The sequence below is a fragment of the Hoplias malabaricus genome, chromosome 9 (genome assembly GCF_029633855.1).
Source record: "Hoplias malabaricus isolate fHopMal1 chromosome 9, fHopMal1.hap1, whole genome shotgun sequence".
Classification (NCBI taxonomy): domain Eukaryota; kingdom Metazoa; phylum Chordata; class Actinopteri; order Characiformes; family Erythrinidae; genus Hoplias; species Hoplias malabaricus.
In genome coordinates, this window is record NC_089808.1 from 1,374,305 (window position 1) to 1,397,493 (window position 23,189).

General features: G+C 42.8%; 1 protein-coding gene and 1 non-coding gene across 7 annotated transcripts in view; both read right to left on the bottom strand.

The window, feature by feature from the left end:
• Positions 1-251: 251 nt before the first annotated feature.
• The window catches only part of acin1b (apoptotic chromatin condensation inducer 1b), a 31,759-nt gene continuing 8,821 nt past the window's right edge, over positions 252-23,189 (bottom strand). Inside the window, exons 5-17 of one of the 6 annotated variants that reach the window (XM_066680454.1) lie at positions 20,916-22,664; positions 20,540-20,598; positions 13,580-13,718; positions 10,192-10,237; positions 9,863-9,996; positions 9,571-9,717; positions 4,675-4,840; positions 4,419-4,558; positions 3,522-3,629; positions 3,266-3,373; positions 2,560-2,914; positions 2,207-2,304; positions 252-1,694 (exon numbers count right to left, since the gene is read on the bottom strand). In XM_066680454.1, coding sequence (XP_066536551.1) covers positions 1,347-1,694; positions 2,207-2,304; positions 2,560-2,914; positions 3,266-3,373; positions 3,522-3,629; positions 4,419-4,558; positions 4,675-4,840; positions 9,571-9,717; positions 9,863-9,996; positions 10,192-10,237; positions 13,580-13,718; positions 20,540-20,598; positions 20,916-22,664 — 3,597 coding nt within the window. In that variant the 3' untranslated portion in view covers positions 252-1,346. Of the gene's footprint in view, positions 1,695-2,206; positions 2,305-2,559; positions 2,915-3,265; positions 3,374-3,521; positions 3,630-4,418; positions 4,559-4,674; positions 4,841-9,570; positions 9,718-9,862; positions 9,997-10,191; positions 10,238-10,784; positions 12,016-13,579; positions 13,719-16,529; positions 16,676-16,988; positions 17,012-17,175; positions 17,248-17,487; positions 17,609-20,539; positions 20,599-20,915; positions 22,665-23,189 lie in introns of those variants that run through there. The other 5 variants (XM_066680457.1, XM_066680458.1, XM_066680456.1 and 2 more) reach the window with 5 other exon arrangements.
• Positions 20,752-20,860, bottom strand: LOC136707933 (small nucleolar RNA U6-53/MBII-28). Its single transcript, XR_010804292.1, has one exon. It is a non-coding gene; the product is annotated as a small nucleolar RNA U6-53/MBII-28 (small nucleolar RNA).

The following is a 23,189-nucleotide window of genomic DNA, read 5'->3' on the forward strand; positions in this document are numbered from 1 at the left end:
AGCGTGTTAACATGAAATTATACGCTACGTTAACACGGAGAATCCAACACGTTTAGATCCCAACGGCGTTCCATAATTAGACAAATGAGCTGGCCTGAGTTGATAGCCATGCTTTCCGTCATTACTGTACAATGGTTCACAAAGCACCAATTATAAATGTTTTCATCTTAAGGTCAACAACGACGTACTTGGTCAAGCAGCTCAAACGGATACTTAAATAAACAACTTTCACACATCCTTTCTTTAGTCACTTTTTTATTATTCTTTATACATTCTGCATACTCAGCAAAAAGCAAATAAGAATCTTTTTCAAACTAAAACTTTAAAACATTAAAACTTGTTCCTCTCTTCTATATAAAGGTTAGACTTCTCCCTTATTTGATTCACAGAGGAGGACACTAAAGGACTAGAAGTCAACAGGAGAACAAAGGAAGAGGGGAGACGCAGAGAGATGGAGGCAATGAAGGAAGAGGGAGAGATGAGACGCTTTAACCAGGGACTGGTTTTTCCTTCATAAAATGTACACTTCCCTGTAGGTGGACTTTGGAGAAATCCATAATAGTAGTCAGTCTGTCAGTGCTTTAGGGTTTTCACAGATTGTGATTAAGCCTGGGGTCTGAATACTTCAAAATTAGCACAAGGCTGTGGCCAGAACTACTCTTTAATTAGGGGAATTTCTTTTGTCGTCAACAGAAATAATTTAAAGCCTCAAAACAGAAAAGATCAATGTAGAAATAAACGTCAAATCCCATATTGCGTTTACAGCCCGCCGGCTATATCTAATTTTCATAAATTAAAAAAAAAAATACTAAAAGAAAGGAGGGAGGTGGGAGGGAGACGACACTTCAGGAGTGGGAATAAGTGTGTAATAAAGTTTCCCTGCCTGTTATTATAACAACGACCACCCAGAAATCTCTGACTAGGAGGATACTTCCTCCAACACTGTGGGGATCTTCATGTACAAGTCTATTTCGGGCTGAATGTGGGATAAAAATGTGACTAATCGTGAAAACAAAATATTATGAAAAAACTGAACTTTTAACTTGAGGGAAAAAAAACAACCACACACACGTTGGAAGCCCCATGAGATAAAAAGGATGTACAGCAGATAATGTGCTTGTGACGCTACCAACGTGTATAAATGTGGTCATTTAAAAAAAAAAAACAACAATAAAAAATAATAATCACAAGCATGAAACCCTTGAAACTATAACATTTAGTCATTTTCAGGGTTGAAGGTTTGCTTCATACTTGGGCCTTAGCAGGCAAAAGGAAATCCATATACTCTTCCAAGTACTTCTCTCTCTCTCTCTCTAACACACACTCAAGAGTAGTTCTCAAAACACTCAGCGTCGTCGGTCCCGGGAGGGGTTGCTACGGCTTCGCGAGCGTCTGCTGCCCCCTGCTGCAGGCTTGGAATCGCTTGCTCTGCCTCTATTGCTGTCTCTCCTTTTCTCTGCCTCCTTCTCTCTACCCCTCTCACGCTCCCTCTCTCTTTCCTTGTTCCTCTCTCCTTCCGCTGGTCGACTGGAGCTTCCTCCCCCGCCTCCTGTATTCCCCCCCTCCCTCTCACGGGCACGCGCTCTCCCCTTGCTTTCTTCCTCGCGCTTTTTGTCCTCCTCTTCCTGCAGCTCTTTCCTAATTTTCTCTCGCTCCTTCATCCTCTCTGCTCGCTCCAGAGTCCTTTGAGCTGCCTGTGGGAGGAGAAGGAGGAGAGATTCCAATTACTTCACTCATCTAAAGTTTATTAAAATTAGTGCTCCAGGGATCACAGCGTAGTAGCTACAACACCTCAGAACATAACGTGTAAATTGAGAGTTAATAAGAGAAAGAGGGAGCCACCAATGTGTGAGAGAGCAACAGAGAGATAGATTAGACAGAGATGGATAGAGATAGCTAGATAGAGAAAGAGAGATAAGACAGAAGGATAGAGATGGATAGCTAGATATATAGAGATAGCTAGATAGAGAAATATAGTGATAGATATATAGAGATGGAGAGAAATATATAGAGAGATAGATAAATATATAGAGAGATAGATAGCTATATATATAGATAGCTACAGAGATAGATAGATAAATATACAGATAGATATATAGAGATAGATATACAGAAAGAGAGATGTACAGAGAGGTAGAGAGAGCGACAGCTAGAACTACATCTATTTGGTCTGGGTTTTAGTAGCGCATGTGTAGGGGTCTCTGACCTGTTCTTCAGTGAGGGGCAGCCAGTATATACAAGGAGCAGCTTTGGTTTTGCGGAACAGATCATCAAGTAGCTTGGCAGGAGGCTCCTCTGGTTTTTCTGTGTCAAATGAAAAGGAGGCATTCAGAAAAGACTCATTAGTGCAATATTAGTAGAGAATTTTTAAATGGAGATGAAGCAAAGCAGACAACGAGAGGAAAAAGCTGAACGTTTCTAAACTCCAGGTAGGAGCCAATTAGACAAAAAGTTTGTTGGAATTTGTGTCTTAAATGAAGAAAACAATAAATAAAAAAATAAAACCTAGCACCTAGAAGCATTGAACATAACCCTTTTAGATACAATGCACATTGTCACCTTTTTTTTCCACCTTCCTTTCTTTGCTCTTCCCTCTTTCTTTGCGTCTCCTGTCCCTGTCACGAGATCGCGATCTTCTGCCTGTTTCCCGAGGGTCTCTGCCAAAGTCTCGAACTTTGTCCCTGTCCCATTCCCGCTCTGACCGGGTCCTTTCTCTGCGCTCCATCTCCCGCTCTCTCTCAGCCCATTGGTCCCTCACTGCTGCAGCTCCTACTTCCTTCTCTCGCTCACGTTCCCGTGCTGGGGGCATGAGAGGAGGGGGAGGAGGAGGAGGAGGGGGAGGGGCGGCAGGACGGGGTCCAGGTCCCGCAACCCGCGGATCGGTTCCGGGCAGAAGACCTTTGTGGAAGTCCAACTGGAGGAAGAGTAGGATTGGCAGAAAAAGACAAGTGCAGAGAGGGAAATAAGCCAGAGGTCAATTCAGGAAATTAGTTCATCCATAAGATCATGTCATTCAGTGGCACAATGAATAAAAGCTAGTTAAAACAGCAGTTGTAATCATTTGGCATGATGTTTGCACAAGCTTTAACTTGTTAAAATGAGCTGCCATTTTTTGCAAAAATACAAATTAACCCTTTAGCTCAGGGCAAATCTAAACAGGCAAAATTCACAAAACATATCTTGGCTGTTTGAGGTAGTGGAAAGTTCATGTTTGTCAAGTTACTGCTTTTAGAACAACACAACTAATGGTACAAAATGTGTATACCTCCTCCTGCTCACAGAAGTCCACACTGAGCACTTTGGGATTGCTAGACGGCCATTTGACTCCATGCAGTGCCTCACGAGTTGCTACTGCCTCCTCCTTACTAGAATACTGAGCAAGAAACGAGAACCATCAGACCCGTTTACTCAAACACTACAGTCAAATATTTGCTACACATCCTTAAAGTAAACAACCAGATTCAAAGTGAACCGTGATTTAATTTCAGAATGTTTAAAGATTAAATGGATGAGACACTCACAGTGACATAGCAGTGTGACTTGATTTTATCGATCCAGAAGCCCTCCTCCACCACTGTACCAGTCCGATTCAACAACTCCTTGAGCTGGCCTAAGGTGAAGGGGCGGACCTGCACACAAAGGTAAATACGTCAATGCAAACTGTAAGGAGGGTGAGAAAGAACAACAAAAAAAACCTACAAAAGTAACTAGGCACTTTGACCACCTGACAGACCAGCAAGCTATTCATTTATTTTAAATCAAATATGAACCAGAACTCTATGAGATTAGTTTCATTAGGGTTAGATATTTCATTCATTATCTGTAACCCTTATCCAGTTCAGGGCGCAAGGCAGGAATACACCCTGGAGGGGGCGCTAGTCCTTCACAGGGCAACACACACACTCACACCTATAGACACTTTTGAGTCACCAATCCACCTACCAACATGTGTTTTTGGACTGTGAGGACACACCACACTCCTCACAGACAGTCACCCAGAGGAAACCCACGCAGACACAGGGAGAACACACCACACTCCTCACAGACAGTCACCCAGAGGAAACCCACGCGGACACGGAGAACACACCACACTCCTCACAGACAGTCACCCGGAGGAAACCCACACAGACACAGGGAGAACACACCACACTCCTCACAGACAGTCACCCAGAGGAAACCCACGCAGACACAGGGAGAACACACCACACTCCTCACAGACATTCACCTGGAGCGGGAATCGAACCCACAAGCTCCAGGTCCCTGGAGCTGTGACTGCGACACCACCGTGCCGCTCGTGCTAGATATTTAATTTTAACAAATGACAATATATTTGGCTTCATTTGAGAGTTGTGTGGCCATGTTTAAGCAAACTATTACTCCTCTACAAGCCATTTTCAGCACACCCAGGGAGTACTTACCAGGTTGCAGATGTGAATGATGTTAGAAATTTTGCCTCGAGGAGGGGACAGCTGTCGACCTGTACGTACAGGGTCATCAATGGTAACAGACACTTTCTGTTGACTGATGGAACGCCGCACCACAGAATCGTTAGGAGTCACTAAAAATTAGCACAGAGATGGATTCCTCTTATCAGATGAATGAAGAGAGACATGTTTCTCTATTGATTCTACCTTTCTACCCAAGTCTAGGGACATGAACACCAAAAATAGTCACCTTTCTTGTTGCTCCCCTCTGGCGTCTCCATGGCAACTTCTGACAAGCTCTCCCGCCCCTGATTCCTAAGAGGTTTCTCCTTCTGTACTTCTGCTTGCTCCTCTTCCTCGTCATCATCATCTTCCTTTTCTTTCTGTCCATTCTCCTGCCCTTCAGTTGGGACAATCTAGAAAAACACACACACAAAAAAATCCATTTACACCTGTCAGTCATTACATTAACACGACCTGCCCGTTCTAAATCTCTGACATGTTGAGGTCAGATGGTGTCCTGTGGGATGCAGTAAGTTGGGGTCTCCATGGATTAGAGTAGTTTTCCCAGCGCACGTTTGATCAGAGTAAAATCTGTGGAATTTGGAGGTGCTTCCCTGTCTTCCCTTTTGATTGTGCCACGGTCCAGTTTTTACACTCTCTGGCCCAATGTCTGGTTCTTTTGGCGATGGACGGGTTCAGAACAGGCACTCTGATGGTGCATGACTAAGAAGCCCGTTACACAGCAAGCCACAATACCAACCTCAACTGGCCAATAGAGGGCACTAGGCCATTCCTCTCCCTGGTGGAAATGTAATTTATTTTTTAATTACTGAAGTAAATTTTTATATAGAGCCATTAACATCTACATTACAATTACTAAATAACGTATTATATACAATATGGAGAAAAGAAAGCTTCCTTTTCATATATTTAGCTATTGGGCACTGCTTCCATTGACTGCATTGCAGCAATGGGCAACATTTCTAGCGCTCGCTGATGGCAGAAAACAAGCGACCAAAAACCTTGACTGAGAGAAAACACACACACAGCCTCAGAGAACTCAGGGGGGTTCGCCTATCGCCCCAAAGCTATGTGTGTGTTTGTATTTGCACGTGCCCTCTATGTATCTATCGCCATCTGTGTGTATGTGCACTGACAATCATTGATTATGATTTATGTTGTAGCGAAGAGTGTGGAGAACTTTAATCTCAGAGATAGTTTTCTGCAGAAACTGAATATCTTCCACACAGTAGGCATAGCTGTGTAGTTACAGGCATCAGTGCATATGCGCAAGCAACTAAAAGAAGTGTCATGTTATCCGTTGTAATTTCAGCTAAAATTCCAATATCGGACCAATAACTATTCAAACTAGAGGTCTGCATTTCCAGGAGGAAACGCGAGATGTTGCGCCGCCTAAACCCCCGCCCCCCGATCCGCGTCTTTACCGCTTAAAGCGAGGTCCTCGATACGGTAAACCCGCGTGGGTCACTAGGCGACGCTTATGGTGAAGGAGTTTACTGCTAAGCTGTCGGTAGTGGGATGTTAAGAGAGCACTCTCCCACAGCAGTTTACATTGGACTCTATGGAGCTCTGTAGGCCGTGAATGGAAAACGGGGTCAAAGGTCATGAAGCGGGTGGGCTATCGGCCCATAATTTTACGTGGAGGGACCGTGGACCCTCGGGTCTGCCCGTTTGAGTTCTGGTGTCTCTAGCTCGAAAACTGACCGTGTGACAGCAGTTTGAAAGTTTGACAAAAGTTTATGGACATTTTTTCATTCATTCCTATGGGAGAAAATATGAAACTTCAAATGCTTACTGTGCAAAAACTATTTAACTTTTCCAAAAGCTGTATACAAGCCCGCATCCCACAGGGAAGCTCTACGAATGAAACTTTGAACGGAGTCGATATCTCGAAAACTGTGGGCGGAGTTAACCGGACAAGAATGAACGATCCTCAGAATGAAGGGCAGCAAACGTAACACTAGAGGTCTGCATTTCCAGGAGGAAACGCGAGATGTTGCGCCGCCTAAACCCCCGTCCCCCGATCCGCGTCTTAAAATGTTGAAAAGACAGCCAGTATATTGTGAATGAGGTCTTTTTTAAAAATTCCACCTTAAGAAACCTTGGATAATTAAGACGTCCCCCTTAAAAATGACCTTTAAAGTGTTACAGACTGCCTGTGTATTTCTGTGGCCCTCACAGCTCTCCCCGTCAGTGTCTGCCTCTGCCCCTCCCCCTCCCCCCTCTGTCTCTCTCACACGCACGCTCACAGAACACAACTGACAGACTCATGATTCAATGAATTTCGACCGGGGAGCACCCTCCAAAAAATCACCCGTAGCTCGAAAACTTTTCCCAACCAAAATTGAACGAAGCATACCGTAGCGACAAGGAGAGTCTTGTGCTCGAGATGGTGTAAAAATTTTTGCACTTTGAGCGAGATTTGATGGTGTAATTACGAGTTAAAAACAGGCAAAGTTTTGAAAATCTGCGTGCCGAGCCGCTCTTAAAATACATTGAGCTCTATGGGAGGAAAACCCTCCCAAGTGTGGAACAAAAATTCATAACTCAAGAACGGTATTCTCAAACGGTCTGAAACTTACAAGTTTGAGAAAGGGGACATTTCTCTACCATTTAAAATTTAAATGAAGTCTGTAGGTGAAAGTATAAGGAAGTTATGGTGAAATGTTCGGCAGAAAATTGAAAAAGAAAAAAAATAATTTCAATGGGTTCCTATGGGAGCGTACCCACCCTCCGAACAAATGCTTATAGCTCGGAAAGTTTTCCCCACATCACTTAACCGTATATACCGTTGCGACAAGGAGAGTCTGGGGATCGATATGGTATAAAAAATTTGCAGATTAAGTGAGAATTGAGCATGTTATGACGAGTTAAAAACAGGAGAAAATTTTAGAAACCGCACTCTGAGCTGCTCCAAAAATACATTGAACCCTATGGGAGCCGAAACCGTCCCTAGTGCCGAACAAAAATTCATAACTCAAAAACTGTATTTTCAATAATGTTCAAATTATTATTAGAGGTCTTAGAAAGGACAAGTTTCTCTACCATTTAAAATTTAAATGAAGTTTCTAGGTGAAACTATAAGGAAGTTATGGCGATTTGTTCGGCTGAAAAGTGAAAAAACGGCTTTTTGCCACTGAAACTACAGTGGATGACATCACCCCCACTCTAAGAGCCTCCCATTGAAATGAATGGAGGGATTTTGAAGGAGGAAAAGAAAGGGAAGGATGAGTGCAAAAATTCCGAAAACGGAAGTGATGGGAGCCGGTACGCCCGGGTCCGACCGTCTGAAATCCCGTGTCCGTAGCTTGAAAAATGACCGAGTTAGAGCACTTTGAAAATTAATTCCATAGAAATGACTGGGGAAAAACGGAGCGATAAACGAGTGTAGCGGACGAACGAGTGCGGGTATCGGAAAGCTGTATACAAGCCCACATCGTCGCTATAGGACGCACGATTTCCAGGTGGAACGGAGTCGATAGCTCGAAAGCTGCGGGACTAGTTAGGCGGACAAGGAAACGCGGAATAATAAAAATAATAATAAAAATAATATGACTTAAGAAGAACAATATATTGCGCGCTGCTGCTTAAAGCAGCAGGCGCAACATAATAAAAACGTGCTTCTTAACTGGCATGACGTAATGAATCATGTAATGTACCAGAGCACATTAGAGTTGCAATTTATAATTATTTTAATATCTACTAGCTTTCTGACTGATTTTAAATGTAAAGCAGGTAGTGTCGCAGTCACACAGCACCAGGGGCCTGGAGGTTGTGGGTTCGATTGCCTGTCTGTGTGGTGTGTTCTCCCTGTGTCTGCATGGGTTTCCTCCGGGTGACTGTCTGTGAGGAGTGTTCTCCCTGTGTCTGCGTGGGTTTCCTCCGGGTGACTGTCTGTGAGGAGTGTGGTGTGTTCTCCCTGTGTCTGCGTGGGTTTCCTCCGGGTGACTGGCTGTGAGGAGTGTGGTGTGTTCTCCCTGTGTCTGCGTGGGTTTCCTCCGGGTGACTGTCTGTGAGGAGTGTGGTGTGTTCTCCCTGTGTCTGTTTTTTATTTATTTATTTATTTTTTAAAATCATGTTACCACAAATATTTCATTCCACTTTTATCAGCATGAAAAGCTAACGTCCAATCAGTGTCAGTCACAGCTCAACAGTACATGGGGTTTGTTTTTGCTAATCTTAATTTTCTAAAACCCTGCATCATTACTAAATTTCATACAGGGCCAAGGTTCTGTTCTGTGCCGAAGCCGTTCAAATATTTCAAATGACTAAACCACCATATTTTATATTTAATACCTAAATAATAAATAAATAAATAAATCTAAAACCCAAGTAAAATGCAAGATTGTAACCTGAAGTTATGAAATGTTAAATATTTATCCATAAATTTCACACCAGACGCTGAAAACGCTCTGCAATGATCTGTGACATGCTGTGCACAATAGACTGCTTTAATCAGTGTAGTTGTTCACATCAGAAGCATGTGTGATGCAGCACCGCAGCAATAACACACGCATGAAGCACAAATATCTTCCTTTCTCCCTTTCAACATAATTCAGTGACTGCGGCAGAGAATGCATTGACGTTTACAGGCTGACGGTTCATGTGAGGCCTAGAACACATGTCTGCAGCTAGACCTTTCTCGAAATGTGTGTGACAGCAACTCTTCAGAACTGATGGGTTAACATTTTCTTCCAGTGAGCAATTGGTATTAAGCAACCTACATCAGTCCTTCCCTTAAATCACTTTTTCTAACCACTGCCATAGTACAGATGCCACTGCAGAGATGCCATGAACCACTGGTCTAGCCATCACAATTCAGCCCCGGTCAAAGTCACTCAGATCTGTACTCTTGCTAATTTTTCCTGCTTCCATCACATCGCATTTTCCAACTTCAAATACTCACCGTCCACTTGTTGCTCGTTATTTCCCACCCCTTGAAAGGTGCCCATTGTAAAGAGAATCAAATGTTGTGGCTGAACAGTGTATAATACACAGTCCACAAAAATTAAACCCAAAATAAAATGTATGACTTAAATAATAAATGTTGTGTGTGACACTGGCTGTTAAAACCTCAAGTTATAGAAGTCTTCTCCAAAACCCTGGATGACAAGAGGCCTACCTGTGTTACAGTACGTCTAATCTTAAGACCCGGATCCTCTTCACGGTCAGCCTGCTGACTGGAGTCCTCATCCCCAGAGAAACGGCCTTCATCTGGGTGCAACTCCACCACAGCCTCTTGCAGTGGCTTAATATCTGGAATCAGGGACTGCAAATAGGGAACAACTTAAATACACGGTTACACTAAAATTAGGATATCCTCTTAGAAATATATTTGATACGGATGACCGGACTTAACCCACACTATTCCTCCAACTAGAACAACTATGTTGGAGCACTCTTCAAGTCCATACCTTTAGTGACTCAGTGGTGATACTAATCGAAGGCTTCTTGGCAGTGACTGCTGTGCTTGAGCCCCACCTCCTCTTCCTACTCGCTGCACCCCCAGATTCAGTCTCTGTCAGTGATGCTCCCTCTGGCTTTGTACCTAAAGAGAAAATCATCAGTCTCATACAGATACATGAAAATATAATGGATAGGTAGTAACACACAAGACACAGCTCAGTCAAACTAGTTTATTAGCAGCAGTTATAGGGGGAAAAAGGAAAAAGTTGAGAGTTACTGGCTTTTATTCACTGACCGCTTTAAAAAGATACTGCCCAAAATAAAGGGAAATACTTACTAGTCAGTGAAATCTTGCGTGCAGCAAACGCTTTTGGAGTGGTAGTCTGCAAAAGACAGAGGATGACAAAACAAAACCAAAAAAGAAAGAAAGACCCAAGTGGGTGCAGGGAGAGATGAGACAGAGGGAGAGAGAGAGAGAGAGAGAGAGAGAGAGAGAGAGAGAGACAGACAAACACCAGGCCGGGAGGGGCAGCAGGAAAGGGGATGATAGAGAACAAGAGAAAAAAAAAAAAATAAAAAAAAAAAAAAAACACAAGAGATACAGAGCTATCAATGAAACCATAACAGATAAGCTAACAATCTGACAGACAAAAGATTTAATGCTCAACTCATCACCTGCCTGACTGCCTGTCCAATACACACGGTTCATTATACTACAACATTTTAAATGTGTTAGATTGCATGCTTGACCCATACTGTCTATTCCATCACATGGCTAAAACATCACCCCAAGCTTAATCTAAATAATGTCAGACAAATATTCCTAAAATAAATCCTATCAACCCTGCTTTTTATCCAAAAATCAAAACGCACTGTGATAACTATTAAAAATAAATGCATCTTGGGAAAAAAAAGGGTATTTCCTGGTACCATTGACACCTGATTCCTCACTGGCTTGACTATGGCCCAACCACACGGCAGTGTGCACTGTTTCTAGGCAACAAGGATCCAATCAGATGAGGCTGAGAAGTGAGGACTGGAATCGGTCACAAACTGAGTGTGCTGATTGGCCGGCTGAGAGGGGCTGCTTTTTTGGAAGTTTGCTTTGTGAAGGAGTGATTTTCGATGAGTGATTTTTGTGGTTTCTGACTCAAACTGCAGAGGTCTTTGATGTTTTTGTGATTTCTGATGAGCAGAAACAGTCTTTGAATGAGTAACATGATGTCGAGATGAAGTGCATATCCAAGTAAACTTGGAATGTAGTCTATAGAAGCACGAGTGTTCAAACCAAAAAGCACTCATTTTGACAGAGTGTTTTGAGAGAAACCAGTCCAAAGTCACTTTCAAAAGAACTATCACTCAGACGATGAAGTACAAGTCCATGACCCACACCGCGTAAGGGGTTCACTTCAAATGGCATGTATAGTCCCCAATCTGGTAATGCTTAAGGTCCTTGGTTATTTGCTTTCAGGCAGGTATTTATCCACTGAGATGACACGGCTGGACTGAATGTCCATGGACTTCTTGCAAAAACGTAGAACGGTTTGAAACTGGCAGCAGGACAAGCAACAAATCGTAAAAGTCAAAATGTGTACTGGTATACCATAAAGTTCTTTAGTCTTTCTTTGAGGAAAAACTGGGGGTACATTCCACCAAAAACTTCAGTGTCGGTATCCAAAAGGCTGATGATTCCAGTGGTAAACGATAGTCCACAGTTGTGTCTCGGACACTGAGCTTTGTTAACGTTTTCCAATACAGCAGAGAGAGGAAGACTTGACTCTATTCGTAAAAGTTTGAAGATGGTCTGCAGGTGAAATACTCATTAGGAAAGTAGGTGACCTTGAGTCCACAGAAGTCCATACAGGAGTGCATACTGCTGAACTTGCAAGATAAACACACAAATGGTCATAGCATGTAAACCTCTGTATGTCTATCATGACAGTGTGTCTAGCATCAAGTTGTCCATGATGTCGTGGCTGCAAACTGTAGGTGAACCACGAGGGCAGGTGTGGGTTTTTGCAAAATAGTTGCCACTTGACTCTGGTGGCATTCTCCTGAGCAGTCCAATCAGAGGCCACAGAACGTGTGGTGACCAGCGTGGCCAATAATCCACCAGGACTCCTTCAGATGATGCTAAGTGTGCAGTGTTGACTCTGGGGGGACCTAGCTCAGCTGCAGCCGAGCCTCTGGGACATAGCTCAGCAGGTGATGGAGGTAGAGGAGAGGTGGAGGTAGTAACGCAGGTACCAGTATGAGCAATGGAAGAAGGGAGTTCACCTTCACAACAAAGCAATCAGTTGGGTTTTTAAACACACAACACAGTCATACCACCAGATCAAGAGAGGGGAACAGCGAAGGGGAAGGAGGGAGGGAGAGAGAGATGGGTTTATTTGGAGGAAAGAAAGAGAGAAGAGGAAACATGGTGACAGAAAAAGCAAAAAGGGGCATTATAAAAGGAGAAAGAAACTGAGAACCAGTGAAACAGAAACAGGAGAGAGTAAGAAAGAGGGAAATGGAAAGAGGTGGTGAAGGTTTCTGGCTTCCTCAACACACTGAATGTCTATAAGACTTAACCTCTCTTTCTCCCTCACACATGGGCTCTCAAACCATACCAAACGATATTTTGAATAAATAAACAAAAACTCCAAGCAGCTATTTTTCAGCCAAGTAGTAAGTTTGTGTTTTTATGTTCATCATGTGTGCCTCGTAAATCAAAAATGTTTTGTATCTTTGTAACAGCTACATTAACATGGGCAAGTGGTACCCATTTTAACAGCTGCATGCTATATACTGACCTTGGCATAAGCCCTTTCTATACACAGATCATCTGCTGCTAGAGTTAAATGTCTGTCTATTCAAGAATAATGAACAGTACTGACCTACTATCCATTTCATACAACACAAACAGACTCAGAAACTACAGTGTAGTAGTTATTAAGCTAGGGTTAGGGTTAAATGTTGACCTGTGTGTGCACAGCGTGAACACTATATAAGTAAAAAACCTGGCCTTACACTATCATTTTCCTTGTACAACTGACCAAGTAATTTTAGGAGGACAGGGAAAAGGGCACAAAAAAAACCTTTCCATCATGACAAAATGAACAACTGAAGTATAACCAAGGGTGTTAACATGCTATATATTCACAAACAATGGCTTGTCCTATCTCACCCATACACAAACCCATCAGCAAATATAAGGCTGTCTAATTTCACACACTGTTAACCATCCTCAAACCCGGACGCTCTAATAACAGCTAGCAGAGAGAGAGAGAGAGAGAGAGAGAGAGAAAGAGACAGAAGAGAGGGGGTTGTTCTTTGAGAGATGCTTTATATGTTTACAGCTACAAATCTCAAATGGAAAACCCAAAATTGTATTGGTTTCTTTTCAGTCAGTCAAACTTCAATCAAACTCTTCTTCAGGAGCAAGAATAAAATGATTACACATTACAGAATCCTCTCCCTTAGTTCATAAAAAAGCCCAAAACAAAACATACAGCAGTAGCTTTGTTCTTTTTGGTTTGACCACTTTCAATTTTTTTTAACCTGTCTCTGTTGTATAATAAATGATGCTGCTCCATTACTTCAAATTAAGCTAAAAGGAAAGTATGTTTATGACTTAGATACACGTTCTTATGACTTAAACACACAACCTCATACTTTACACTCCTTCCCAGTACCTTGGCAATGTTTTGTTGCATGGGCCACTTTAAAGAAGGCCTCATTACCTCATCAGGGCGTGACTCCGCTGTCTCTGGCGCCCCCTGAGGGGCAGGTTGAGCCAGCGCACTCTGTGACTCTGGGCGTTCCTCAAGTTCCATAGCAACAGGACCTGTGGGTTCAGCAACTGCAGCCTGCTTCACATCCCTTGTGCAATATATGAGAGAGAGAGAGAGAGAGAGAGACATTTTGCACTGAATATCATCACTGAGGAAGAGAAGGAAAGACAAGCGCTTCAAGAAGGCCAAAAAAGTGGATTGAGAGTGAGACAGTGCACAGGCGATAAGACAATGACGAAATAGACGAGTAAGATTGTAAAAGTATAAAATATAAGCAGTATTCTTCCTGAAGCTGTCACAAACTAAATAATCTGACATTCAACAGAAGTCTCCTGAATGAGAGAGAAATGAACATGAGCAAAATACGCAAGGTAAGGTGGCTCAGGCTGGTGATCTGGGTCACTAACTATAAATAACTTTGCAGCCAAATGACACCCAAACTCAGGGTCAAAACCTCATGTACACAGACATAAAATCTTAGCCATATTGGAATCAAACACCCATGAAACCACCTTCACAGTCAATCAGAAACAGCTAGTGTACCCACAAGCCTTAAATATTAACTATTTTAAACAAGAAATAATGGTTTTAAGTGTCTAGGACAACACCAAATCCCCAAATCCCATAAGTAAAAAAAAAGTATAATAATAATAATAGACCAACACTAATTTAAACAGAGGCTACGAACAGAATTCTACCAATGCAATTATCACCATCCAACAACGACATCAAAAGCATCTGATACCACCAGAAAACAGATGCTAGGAGGTAGATGGATAACAGGAAAAGCAGTTGAGATCAATAACAGAAAGCAGCCTACACCATTAAGTAGAGAACATCAAACCTTTCTATCCCCCTATTAAGTCGTCCTGCCACACAGACGGAGGCAGCCCTGTGCACCATTTCTGCAAAAGCAAAATTCAACAAGCTAATTTTTATTGTTCATGTAATATTTACACGACAAAGCAGATGAAACACAAATAATCCCTAAGTCTAAAAACTATTAACCTAACTAAAGAGTCCCTTTCAAATCCTGCAAGTCTCTGAAAACATAGAAAAAAAGTGTATCGCATAATTACTCATTGTAGCATGCACTTGAATTTTTGTACACGTACACCAAGAATTAGAGGAGTCCGTGAACATTACTCAAGTAGCACCATTGAAAATGCATTTGTAGCGTGTATTTGAAGAATCATACAGGCTTTCATTATACAGCTTAACAATAACTTGTTTTTGGTTTATACTTCTGCAAAAGTCAGGTTTAAGACAATGTATTTTACCATAACAAAAAAAGCCTTGTAAACTTTCCTGTAAACTACAGGAAAGCTAACCATTTTGTCTTCAGCTCTACAGAGTCACACAACGTGCAGCAGAAATTCTGGAAGACGGCATGTCACCGACTGCAAGCGATGCCTCGCCATGACTCCTTTCTCTTCATCGAAACACAAAAACATTTACATAGTTTTGTGTCGAAGTATAAATCAGCCGTAGGCCTTGTTTTTAAGAACCCAGCTCATACTCAATGAAAACCTTCTTGTCTATTACACACACAAGGCCCTACCCCAGATGTGGGTAGCGATGGCAAATCGATATTGTTGAGTAACATCATCAGGGGAAAGCAAACAAATGATGAAATGAATAAAAACTGCTTCAGGGCTTTGCCTAAAAACATCCTGCACAATTTTGTAACAGATCTAGACCTGTAGTGCACAGTGTTACATAATATTTAGCTGTTTATTACTCCTTGAAGAGTAGATCAGACCGTTCAAGTGCAGCCCTGAGGAGTCTGTGCACACTGGTTTCACTTTTTTCCACCTGTTTGACTAAATTCAACAGCACCCTGAGCCTGACCGCCTGTTTCTGGATGCTCATCTTAAGCGCTTAAGTTAAACACTCCATTTTGAAGCATATTAAAAGTGGTACATCTCGAGCTGCGGGTCAATTATTTGCCATGAATGCACTGCAAGAGCACATATGGTTTGTTTCAGCACATCTGGGATTTTTTCCCCCCTCTACAGACACCAACTAATCAGTTCTCCCACGGGGGGACATTCTGCAAAACTCCCCCAACACAGATCACACCCAGTTACCTTAACAACCTAGGGGGTTGCAACAGGGAGGAGCTCCATTACAAACAAAGACTACACACAAATTACTCAAAAATAAAGCAATTTCATAGAACTTTAAAATACTAATCTAAAAGGGTCTCCTAGGAGCACTTCAGGTCTGGACCAAGATGTATCCTCTTTATTAATAAAGAGCAGAAAATATAGATTTAAAGCTACAAACTCAAACCTGTCTTCCCAGGTGACACAATGAACAAGTCACAACAATTTAACAAGGTTTCCCAGTCCATCAACAGGTAACTTTAACCAAAGCAGGCCCAAAGGCTTTTCCACTTGTGAAGGAAACGCAAAAAAGACTATGCCCTGCTTTAGGAGGAATTTTGTGAGTAAACCAAGCACATTCCATTTCTACTCTCTCTTTTCCCCCATCGCCTGTATTTGCTACTCCTCTTCCTCCATTACCACGCAGGACATAATGGGACCAAACCACGTGAAACCCTTCCAGATGAACATCTTCACCAGAACAGAACAACAGCCGTCCACTGCTCCCCATTCGCGCCGATGCTAGTGATCCAGTCGCTTGTGCTATGAACCTTGTGAGTTTCTCATTCAAATTTCCCTTCCAACTTAAAAAAAGGTAGTCACACATTCTGGCGTCCGTTTACGGTGGAATGGAAAATTATAATGATCTTCCAGAATTAAACTCCGGCGAGAAATGAGCCGTTTCCCAGGGCAGACGGACGCCGTGGGGCATTTTTACAAATCTACCGTTGCTGGCCCTCTCTACTCTTTCTTCAACCCCCCCTTTCCCCTTCTGTCTCTTTCCCCCTTACCCGCCTTTACTGCCGTCGGACAGCATATCTGCGCGGCTCAACGCCTTTCAAACGCGAAGAGACTCGTCTCGGTTTCGGGTTTTTTTTTTTTTTCCTTGTGCAATGCGTCGGTGATAAAGCAGAGCGGCTCTCAGTTCGCGGCCATGTTGAAGAGAGCTACAGGGCCGAGGAAAAGGAGGAGGAGGAGAGAAAAAAGGAGGAGCCGACAGACCTCTGCTCTTCGGTCGCGTCCCAATAAGCGCACTTGAACACTACACTGCGCACCCTCGTCGCATGAAGCCGTTACAAAATGCATCCGTTCTCCCTCATTGGTTTTGTCTTTATAGAGAACACAATTTCAGCGGTTAAACACATTTAAACTATAAACATATTCGGAAGTAGCAAGCTCAGGTCCAGAAAATAATTTCAAACAGCTCTGAGGTTTGGAGTTATTGAGGAAATAAGGCAGTTGAAAAATACCGTGACATTCCCAGTGGATTATCTCTGTGTTATATTCTTTTGTGGAATTCCCCCAACAAACTAGATTATTCACCGGGTACATGAAAACAATCCCACATTATACATATATATAGTGGAAACTGGAGTTCGGTTTGTTATTTGTGGTCGCACATCTTGACTCCGACTCGCAGTGCACTTCGGGAAATACCTCTGACCGAAGTGTCCAAAAACAGAGCGCGATTGGGACGCGGCCCTCCTTAGCCCCAGCCACACCGCCTTCTTTCGCGGCTGCCGCACTGAACGCCTGATTAAAAAAAAACTGCCTACAGCTGCTGCCTACGTGAAAGGAGCTGTGCAAATACGAATGATCCGCATCCGTTTAAAATCAGTGGACTGATGTGTTTGATTAGACAATTACAATTCTTTAATTGCTTGACAATGGTCTATTTCTAAGGTCAAAAGAGGTAACATAAGGAATTGCCACTACAGTACCCTATCTATAAAGAAATACATCACTTACTGCATCCTAATAGCTGAAGCCTTCTAAGGTCTTCGTTAAACCTGTGTTCGTTTTGGTGCCTGATCCGCAGCACGTGGGTTTATTTAATTACCCAGAAGCATACTACTAGCATAGTGAGAATGTAATTGGTCCGATACCAAGTTGCAAAGCCTAAGTCTAGTTGGCTCACTTTCCAGATCCTCTGAATTTCATTAAGGTTTCATCTAAAGTATTCGTACAAACACAGGACTCTATAGTTACATAGCGTTAGTTGGATAACCCCTGCTTAAAGGCAAGGCACCAGCTCTATGAAAGTGTAAAACAAATAAACACAGTGGTTGAGTTCCTAACTTGTGTTTATTGAGAGTCAGAAAACATGTTATTTCTTACTAATTGAAGGAATAAGGTTTAAAAGATCGTTGGTCCCCCCCCCTCAGCGGTGTTGGGAAACTCTAATAGGCGTCTTGCCTGTGACGTAGATGGTGGACAACACTCTAGAAGCTGCACTTAATTTAATGCACAATGAGGAAAAGGTGTGTTGTTTTTGGCTGCAATCATTCAATGTACAGTGGGACATCTGTGAACAAATGACCCAAAGATCCCAAAATATCCAGAAAATGGACTAAATTTGTCCACTTTAAACGGGCACTTTGGAAAGGACCCTCCGCTCACTCCGTTATCTGTAGCTCATTTCACTGGCGCTTTTCCAACAATATGGGCATGTAAGGACACCAACGAAAGGTGTTCAAGAGCCTCTGTAACATGGAGGTAAACAGGGTAAGGACACTCACTTCGCCTGTTTTAGTTGGTGTTAGTTAACGTTAGCTTGACTCGCTAAACTCGGTGTCTCAGATTATACTCGGCTACGTAGCTGCATTACGGAGGTTTATAGTGTCGGATGAATTCGAGTTCGACTTCGATCACATTTACAAGAATAACGGTACCTCTACATTTGAGTTTAGCTTATTGCTAGGCTATTGTCATGAATAATGTTGGTTATTTAGCTAGATACTGTCATAACAGTCAGTCATAACGGTGTTTTACCGCGGCGTCGTTCGGCTGTTGTCCACCAGTGACGTCACGGTCGCGTTCGAGAATTTCTGTAGCGAGCTCGGGTTTTTCCGTCAATTTAATAAAATTGTCAGTTTTAAAGCAAATTAAGCTGCTATTTTCATTTTAATTCATACTTATATCTGTCAGTGACTACAATAATGTGAAATATTCAAGGAGGTCCATTAAGTGGTGCTTAGCCTTGAAGGTAGTAAATATTGGCAGCACAATTTTGCCAAATTGCACGAGAAGCTGGTGAGGAAGTGCCAACAGTGGGATCACTTGGTCCAGTTTATATACTGTCAGTGATGTCACTACACAACCATGCAGCAAAAATGAAGCTCAGTTTGGTTTACATATGTAAAACAAAGCCTGCAGAGGCACTTATTCAGCAACAACACGATATAAACTGAATAAAGCAAGTCACTGAGTGAAATTTAGAAAGGTATGCATCTTTTTTTTATATATCCTCAAAGTAAACACGATAGTGCAGCTCTGATTCCTCATTATATAGCACTGTGTTCATTTGTGTACAGTGTGTCCCTCAAACTGAAGCCTCAAACGGTAACATCATATAAAGTTAGTTCCAATTAGTGGCATTAAATGTATGTGAAGGTTAATAAGTGGCTTATATCAAGCATCAATACCATTCCAAATGAATAATGTGCAAATATATATGAAAGAACATTTCATGCCATTCCACCGTTTCTTTGAAAATAACATGCTGGACCTCGCAAAATGATTAGGGACAGACTATACCCCTTTTCTACAAAGTCACAGATCTATGGGGGTCCTAACAATGTCTGTGAAATGCTTTGGTCAAAATACCAGAGTGATCAAACGACACAGCACCGTTCCTCTCCTGTCTAAACAGCCCTGTTCAGAAAAACAGGTTTTAGTGGCACCATATTTAACCAGTACTCGTATTTCACTGTGGTCATTGTGTATGTTAAGCTCAATTTAACCTCATCTTTGTGGTATTTGTTTGTCAGTTGGTAGGCTCTTAAAGGCCACAAATTAGAAATTTGAAAACTGAAGATCACAAATCACAAATTGAAGATCACTACATCATTACTTCTTCACACATAAACATGGGATTCACACTCACATTTAGCACTGTGGGGATTTGCTGAAATCCCTGAGTAATATGAATAAATGAACAAAATAATGATGTATGTTTGTCCTCCCACAGCCCAAAAAACACACATTGGTAGGCAGACTGGCAACTCAAAGTGTCCATAGGTGTGAGTGTTTGTCGCCCTGCAAAGGACTGGCGCCCCCTCCAGGGTGTGTTCCCAACTTGTGCCCAGTGATTCCAGGTAGGCTCCAGACCCACCGTGACCCTGAACTTGATAAGCGCTTACAGACAACAACTAAATGAATGAATGAATGTTTGATTTGTTTCAAATATCCCCAAAATATCTAGGACCAGGACTCTGGGACCAGGGCTGGGAACCTGTGATATAATTAGTGAAATAATAGTTTTCATAAGATACAAGTTAAATAAAAATAAACTTCAGGTGCAAAAGGTCCTGGACACATTGTTTGGGGGTTCCAGAATTTCAAACAAAATTCAAAGCCAAAAAAAAGACACTCCGATTTTGTATATTTGAGGTGGGAGCAGTGCTCTTTTCTTCCAGTGTGGAATTTGTGGCCATTGTAGACATAGTATTCAGGTTAAAACTCAGAGCCATGACTCCAGACGGAAGGTGGTAATGGTTTTTCTAAAGTAGCTCTGACCTCCACATTTTATTTGGTGTGTAGAGTACCATGCAGGAATATGACCTATATAACCGACCCACAAACATATAGTTATTACCTAAATAGCAAACATGCATTTGCCATTATTCATACGGGTTGGTATCTGTCTGTCTGCAGAGCTTAAAATGGCCATAACTCCAATAGACAAAGCTGGGAAATAAACGATACTTTAAATTTAATTCACAGGTTTATGGCTGTGCATCTTAAACCTATTTGTGAAGTGTTTGATTGAGTGTAATGCCAACAAGCTACAACTGCTAACCTGGAAGGATTTTCCTTCTCGTCTCTGGTATCAGCTTCGGTTGTTTTGAATTCTTTGCCCTGATTAAAAACAAAAATAAACACACAAAAGGAATATTAGCAGAGGAAATATTATCATGGCAAATGCATGCAGAATCATATTTGTTTGGAAACAGAAATATGTCTTTATTATTCCCATGAGATTTAAAAAAAAAAAAGCACTCGTTTATGTGTTTTCCTCAGATCACACAGTGTGTGAGAAGTTAAACTGAACTCATTTATGCCCAGAAAGAAAGAGTCAGTCTGGCACATCAGTATTAGCATGGCAAGCTCATCACAGAAAACACAACAGAGGTAAATGCAATCGCATGGATAACATGGAAAAGCCCATTACTCACCTTCTTCCTACTGGTTGGGCTGGATTTCTCCTGTGGAGAAGAACCTGAAGAACTGGATGAAGAGGATTCTGAGTCAGATTCAGAAGATGAAGAATGGCTGGAAGAGGATGAGTGACTTTCAGATGATTTATCCCTCCTTCTCGGTTTTTCTTTTGTTTTCTCGGCTTCACCATCTTCTGGTGGTGGAGATGGAGGAAGCACCGAAGTGTTTCTTTTAGAGTCTTCTGGTGCTTTAGGTGCCTGCGGATATGCATTTTTGCCTGTTTCTGCCTGGGGCTTTTTTTCTTGGTCATCTTCCTTCTTCAGCAATGGCTCAGGCACTAAAGGTGCCTTTTCTGTCTCAGTGCCCGCATCTACGTTAGCACACCGTGGCCCAGAGACAAGGACTGATACCTGTTCGGGTTTGGAAGGTGTCAGGAGGCATTCAGGTGGGGGAACTTCGGAGAACATCCGTGGTCGCTTAACAACGACAGGTGGGGAGGTGGTGGGTAATGTGTCGTGGAAGCGAGTGGATCCCTGAGTGGGGGACACCTCACGTTGACGCTTCAATGACAAATGGACAGGCACCTCAGTCTTTTCAGGCTCTTTTTCTTTTTCCTCCTCTATCATGGCTTTGCTTTCTTCCTCTTTATGTTGTTCATTTCCTTCTTGCTCTTCATTCTTAGTCTCGTGTACAACCTCCATATCCTGAGCTCTGGTTTCAGCTGTAGAGAGTGTAGTGGCTACTGGTTCAGGCTCTTGAGGCGGTTCCTCTTGATGTGAATCTTCTTGAGCAGGAGAAATGCCTGCACTACTGGTGTCATGAACATCAGCTCCACTAGACAAGAGAGGAACACTAGACTTGGCTTCTTCATCCATCTGCACGTCTTCCTGTTCTGCCACTGCTCCATCTCCATCTTCCTCATCCTCCTTTTTCTGCCCTCCATCAAAAGCTCCTTCAGACTCCATCTTGCGTACCAGAAGGCTGAGAGGACCAGGCCTGCGCTGGGATGGCGGCTCCGGGCTGCTAGATCTGGAGCTGGAGCTGGAGTCCTGCCTCTGGAGTGACAAGGGAGAAGAGGCACCACACATTTCAGCTGCAGCACCTTCTCTGGGAGCTGCAGGTTCACCCTGGTCTGGGGGGCTTTGCTTGGGGGTGTCTGGCAGAGGGAAGGAGAGTTCTGGTGGTGGAGACGGAGGAGGAGTGGGCTGGCGAAGCTGCAGAGGAGAATGATGTGCAGGCTGTGGTTGAGGTGGGATGTGCTGAGGTGGCTGAAGTTTGCGTCTGGATCGCTGTGAAGACACAGCTGGCGGATGGTGTACAGGAGGAGCGCGGGCATTCTTCCTCCTTTGAGAAGGACCCCACTCATCATCGTCATCGCTATCATCATCATCTTCATCGTCTTCGTCATCGCTCTCGTCCTGAGTACGGGCCGACTGGCTCAGCTGTGGCATCGAATGGGCAGGGCCAGCTTCAACAGGGGCAACTCCTTCTCTTTCTTGTGGGCGGGGCACAACAAGGCCCTGGCGCTCTGGCTGACCAATCACACGCACAGAGAGAGAGGCAACTGCACGGGGAGGTGAAGGAGTGGCAACCTCCTCCTGAGAGAATGAGGGCCGCCAGATCCTCCCAGTGGAAGCATCAGGGGGTTCCTGGGCTACTGGAGTAGAGCCCAGGTCTAGTCTGCGAGCTCCTGGCAGACCCAGGTCTTGTGGCAAACCTCCTCCTCGATCACCTCCATCATCTAGCCGAGATGCTACCTTGTGATGCTGAATACAAAGAAAAACAATTTTAATAATTGTTAAAAGCCCTAAGTATTATTTATTCTTTGTAAAATGTGACACTGGCTCCTTCTGATGATAAAGATAATATAAACATGCAGTCAATGCGCTTTCTTCCTGTCATTCAAATGCAAATCAGATAATAATACGGTTAGTTAATATAAATTTTACCCATGATGACACACTAAAGTCACAATATTTTGATGGATATTTGTGAAAATACAAGATGATTCGATGGCTCATACTTTAAATAACCATGATTAACAAGCGAACAAAGCTGTAAATTATGTACCAACATTCTAAGGAAATTAGTAGAATAGCTCCTTTTGTATCTACAACCTCTACAAGAAGTGTATTTTGTCATACTGCGTGCAGAAGGTACACGGACTTGAACACGCAAACATATACAGTCCTTTCTATTAAATACACAAAAAGCAGATAAACTCAGTAGCTGGTGTAATAAGTATTTTATGGTGTATACGTGAGAAGGCAGAGAGAGCATCACAGTCCATC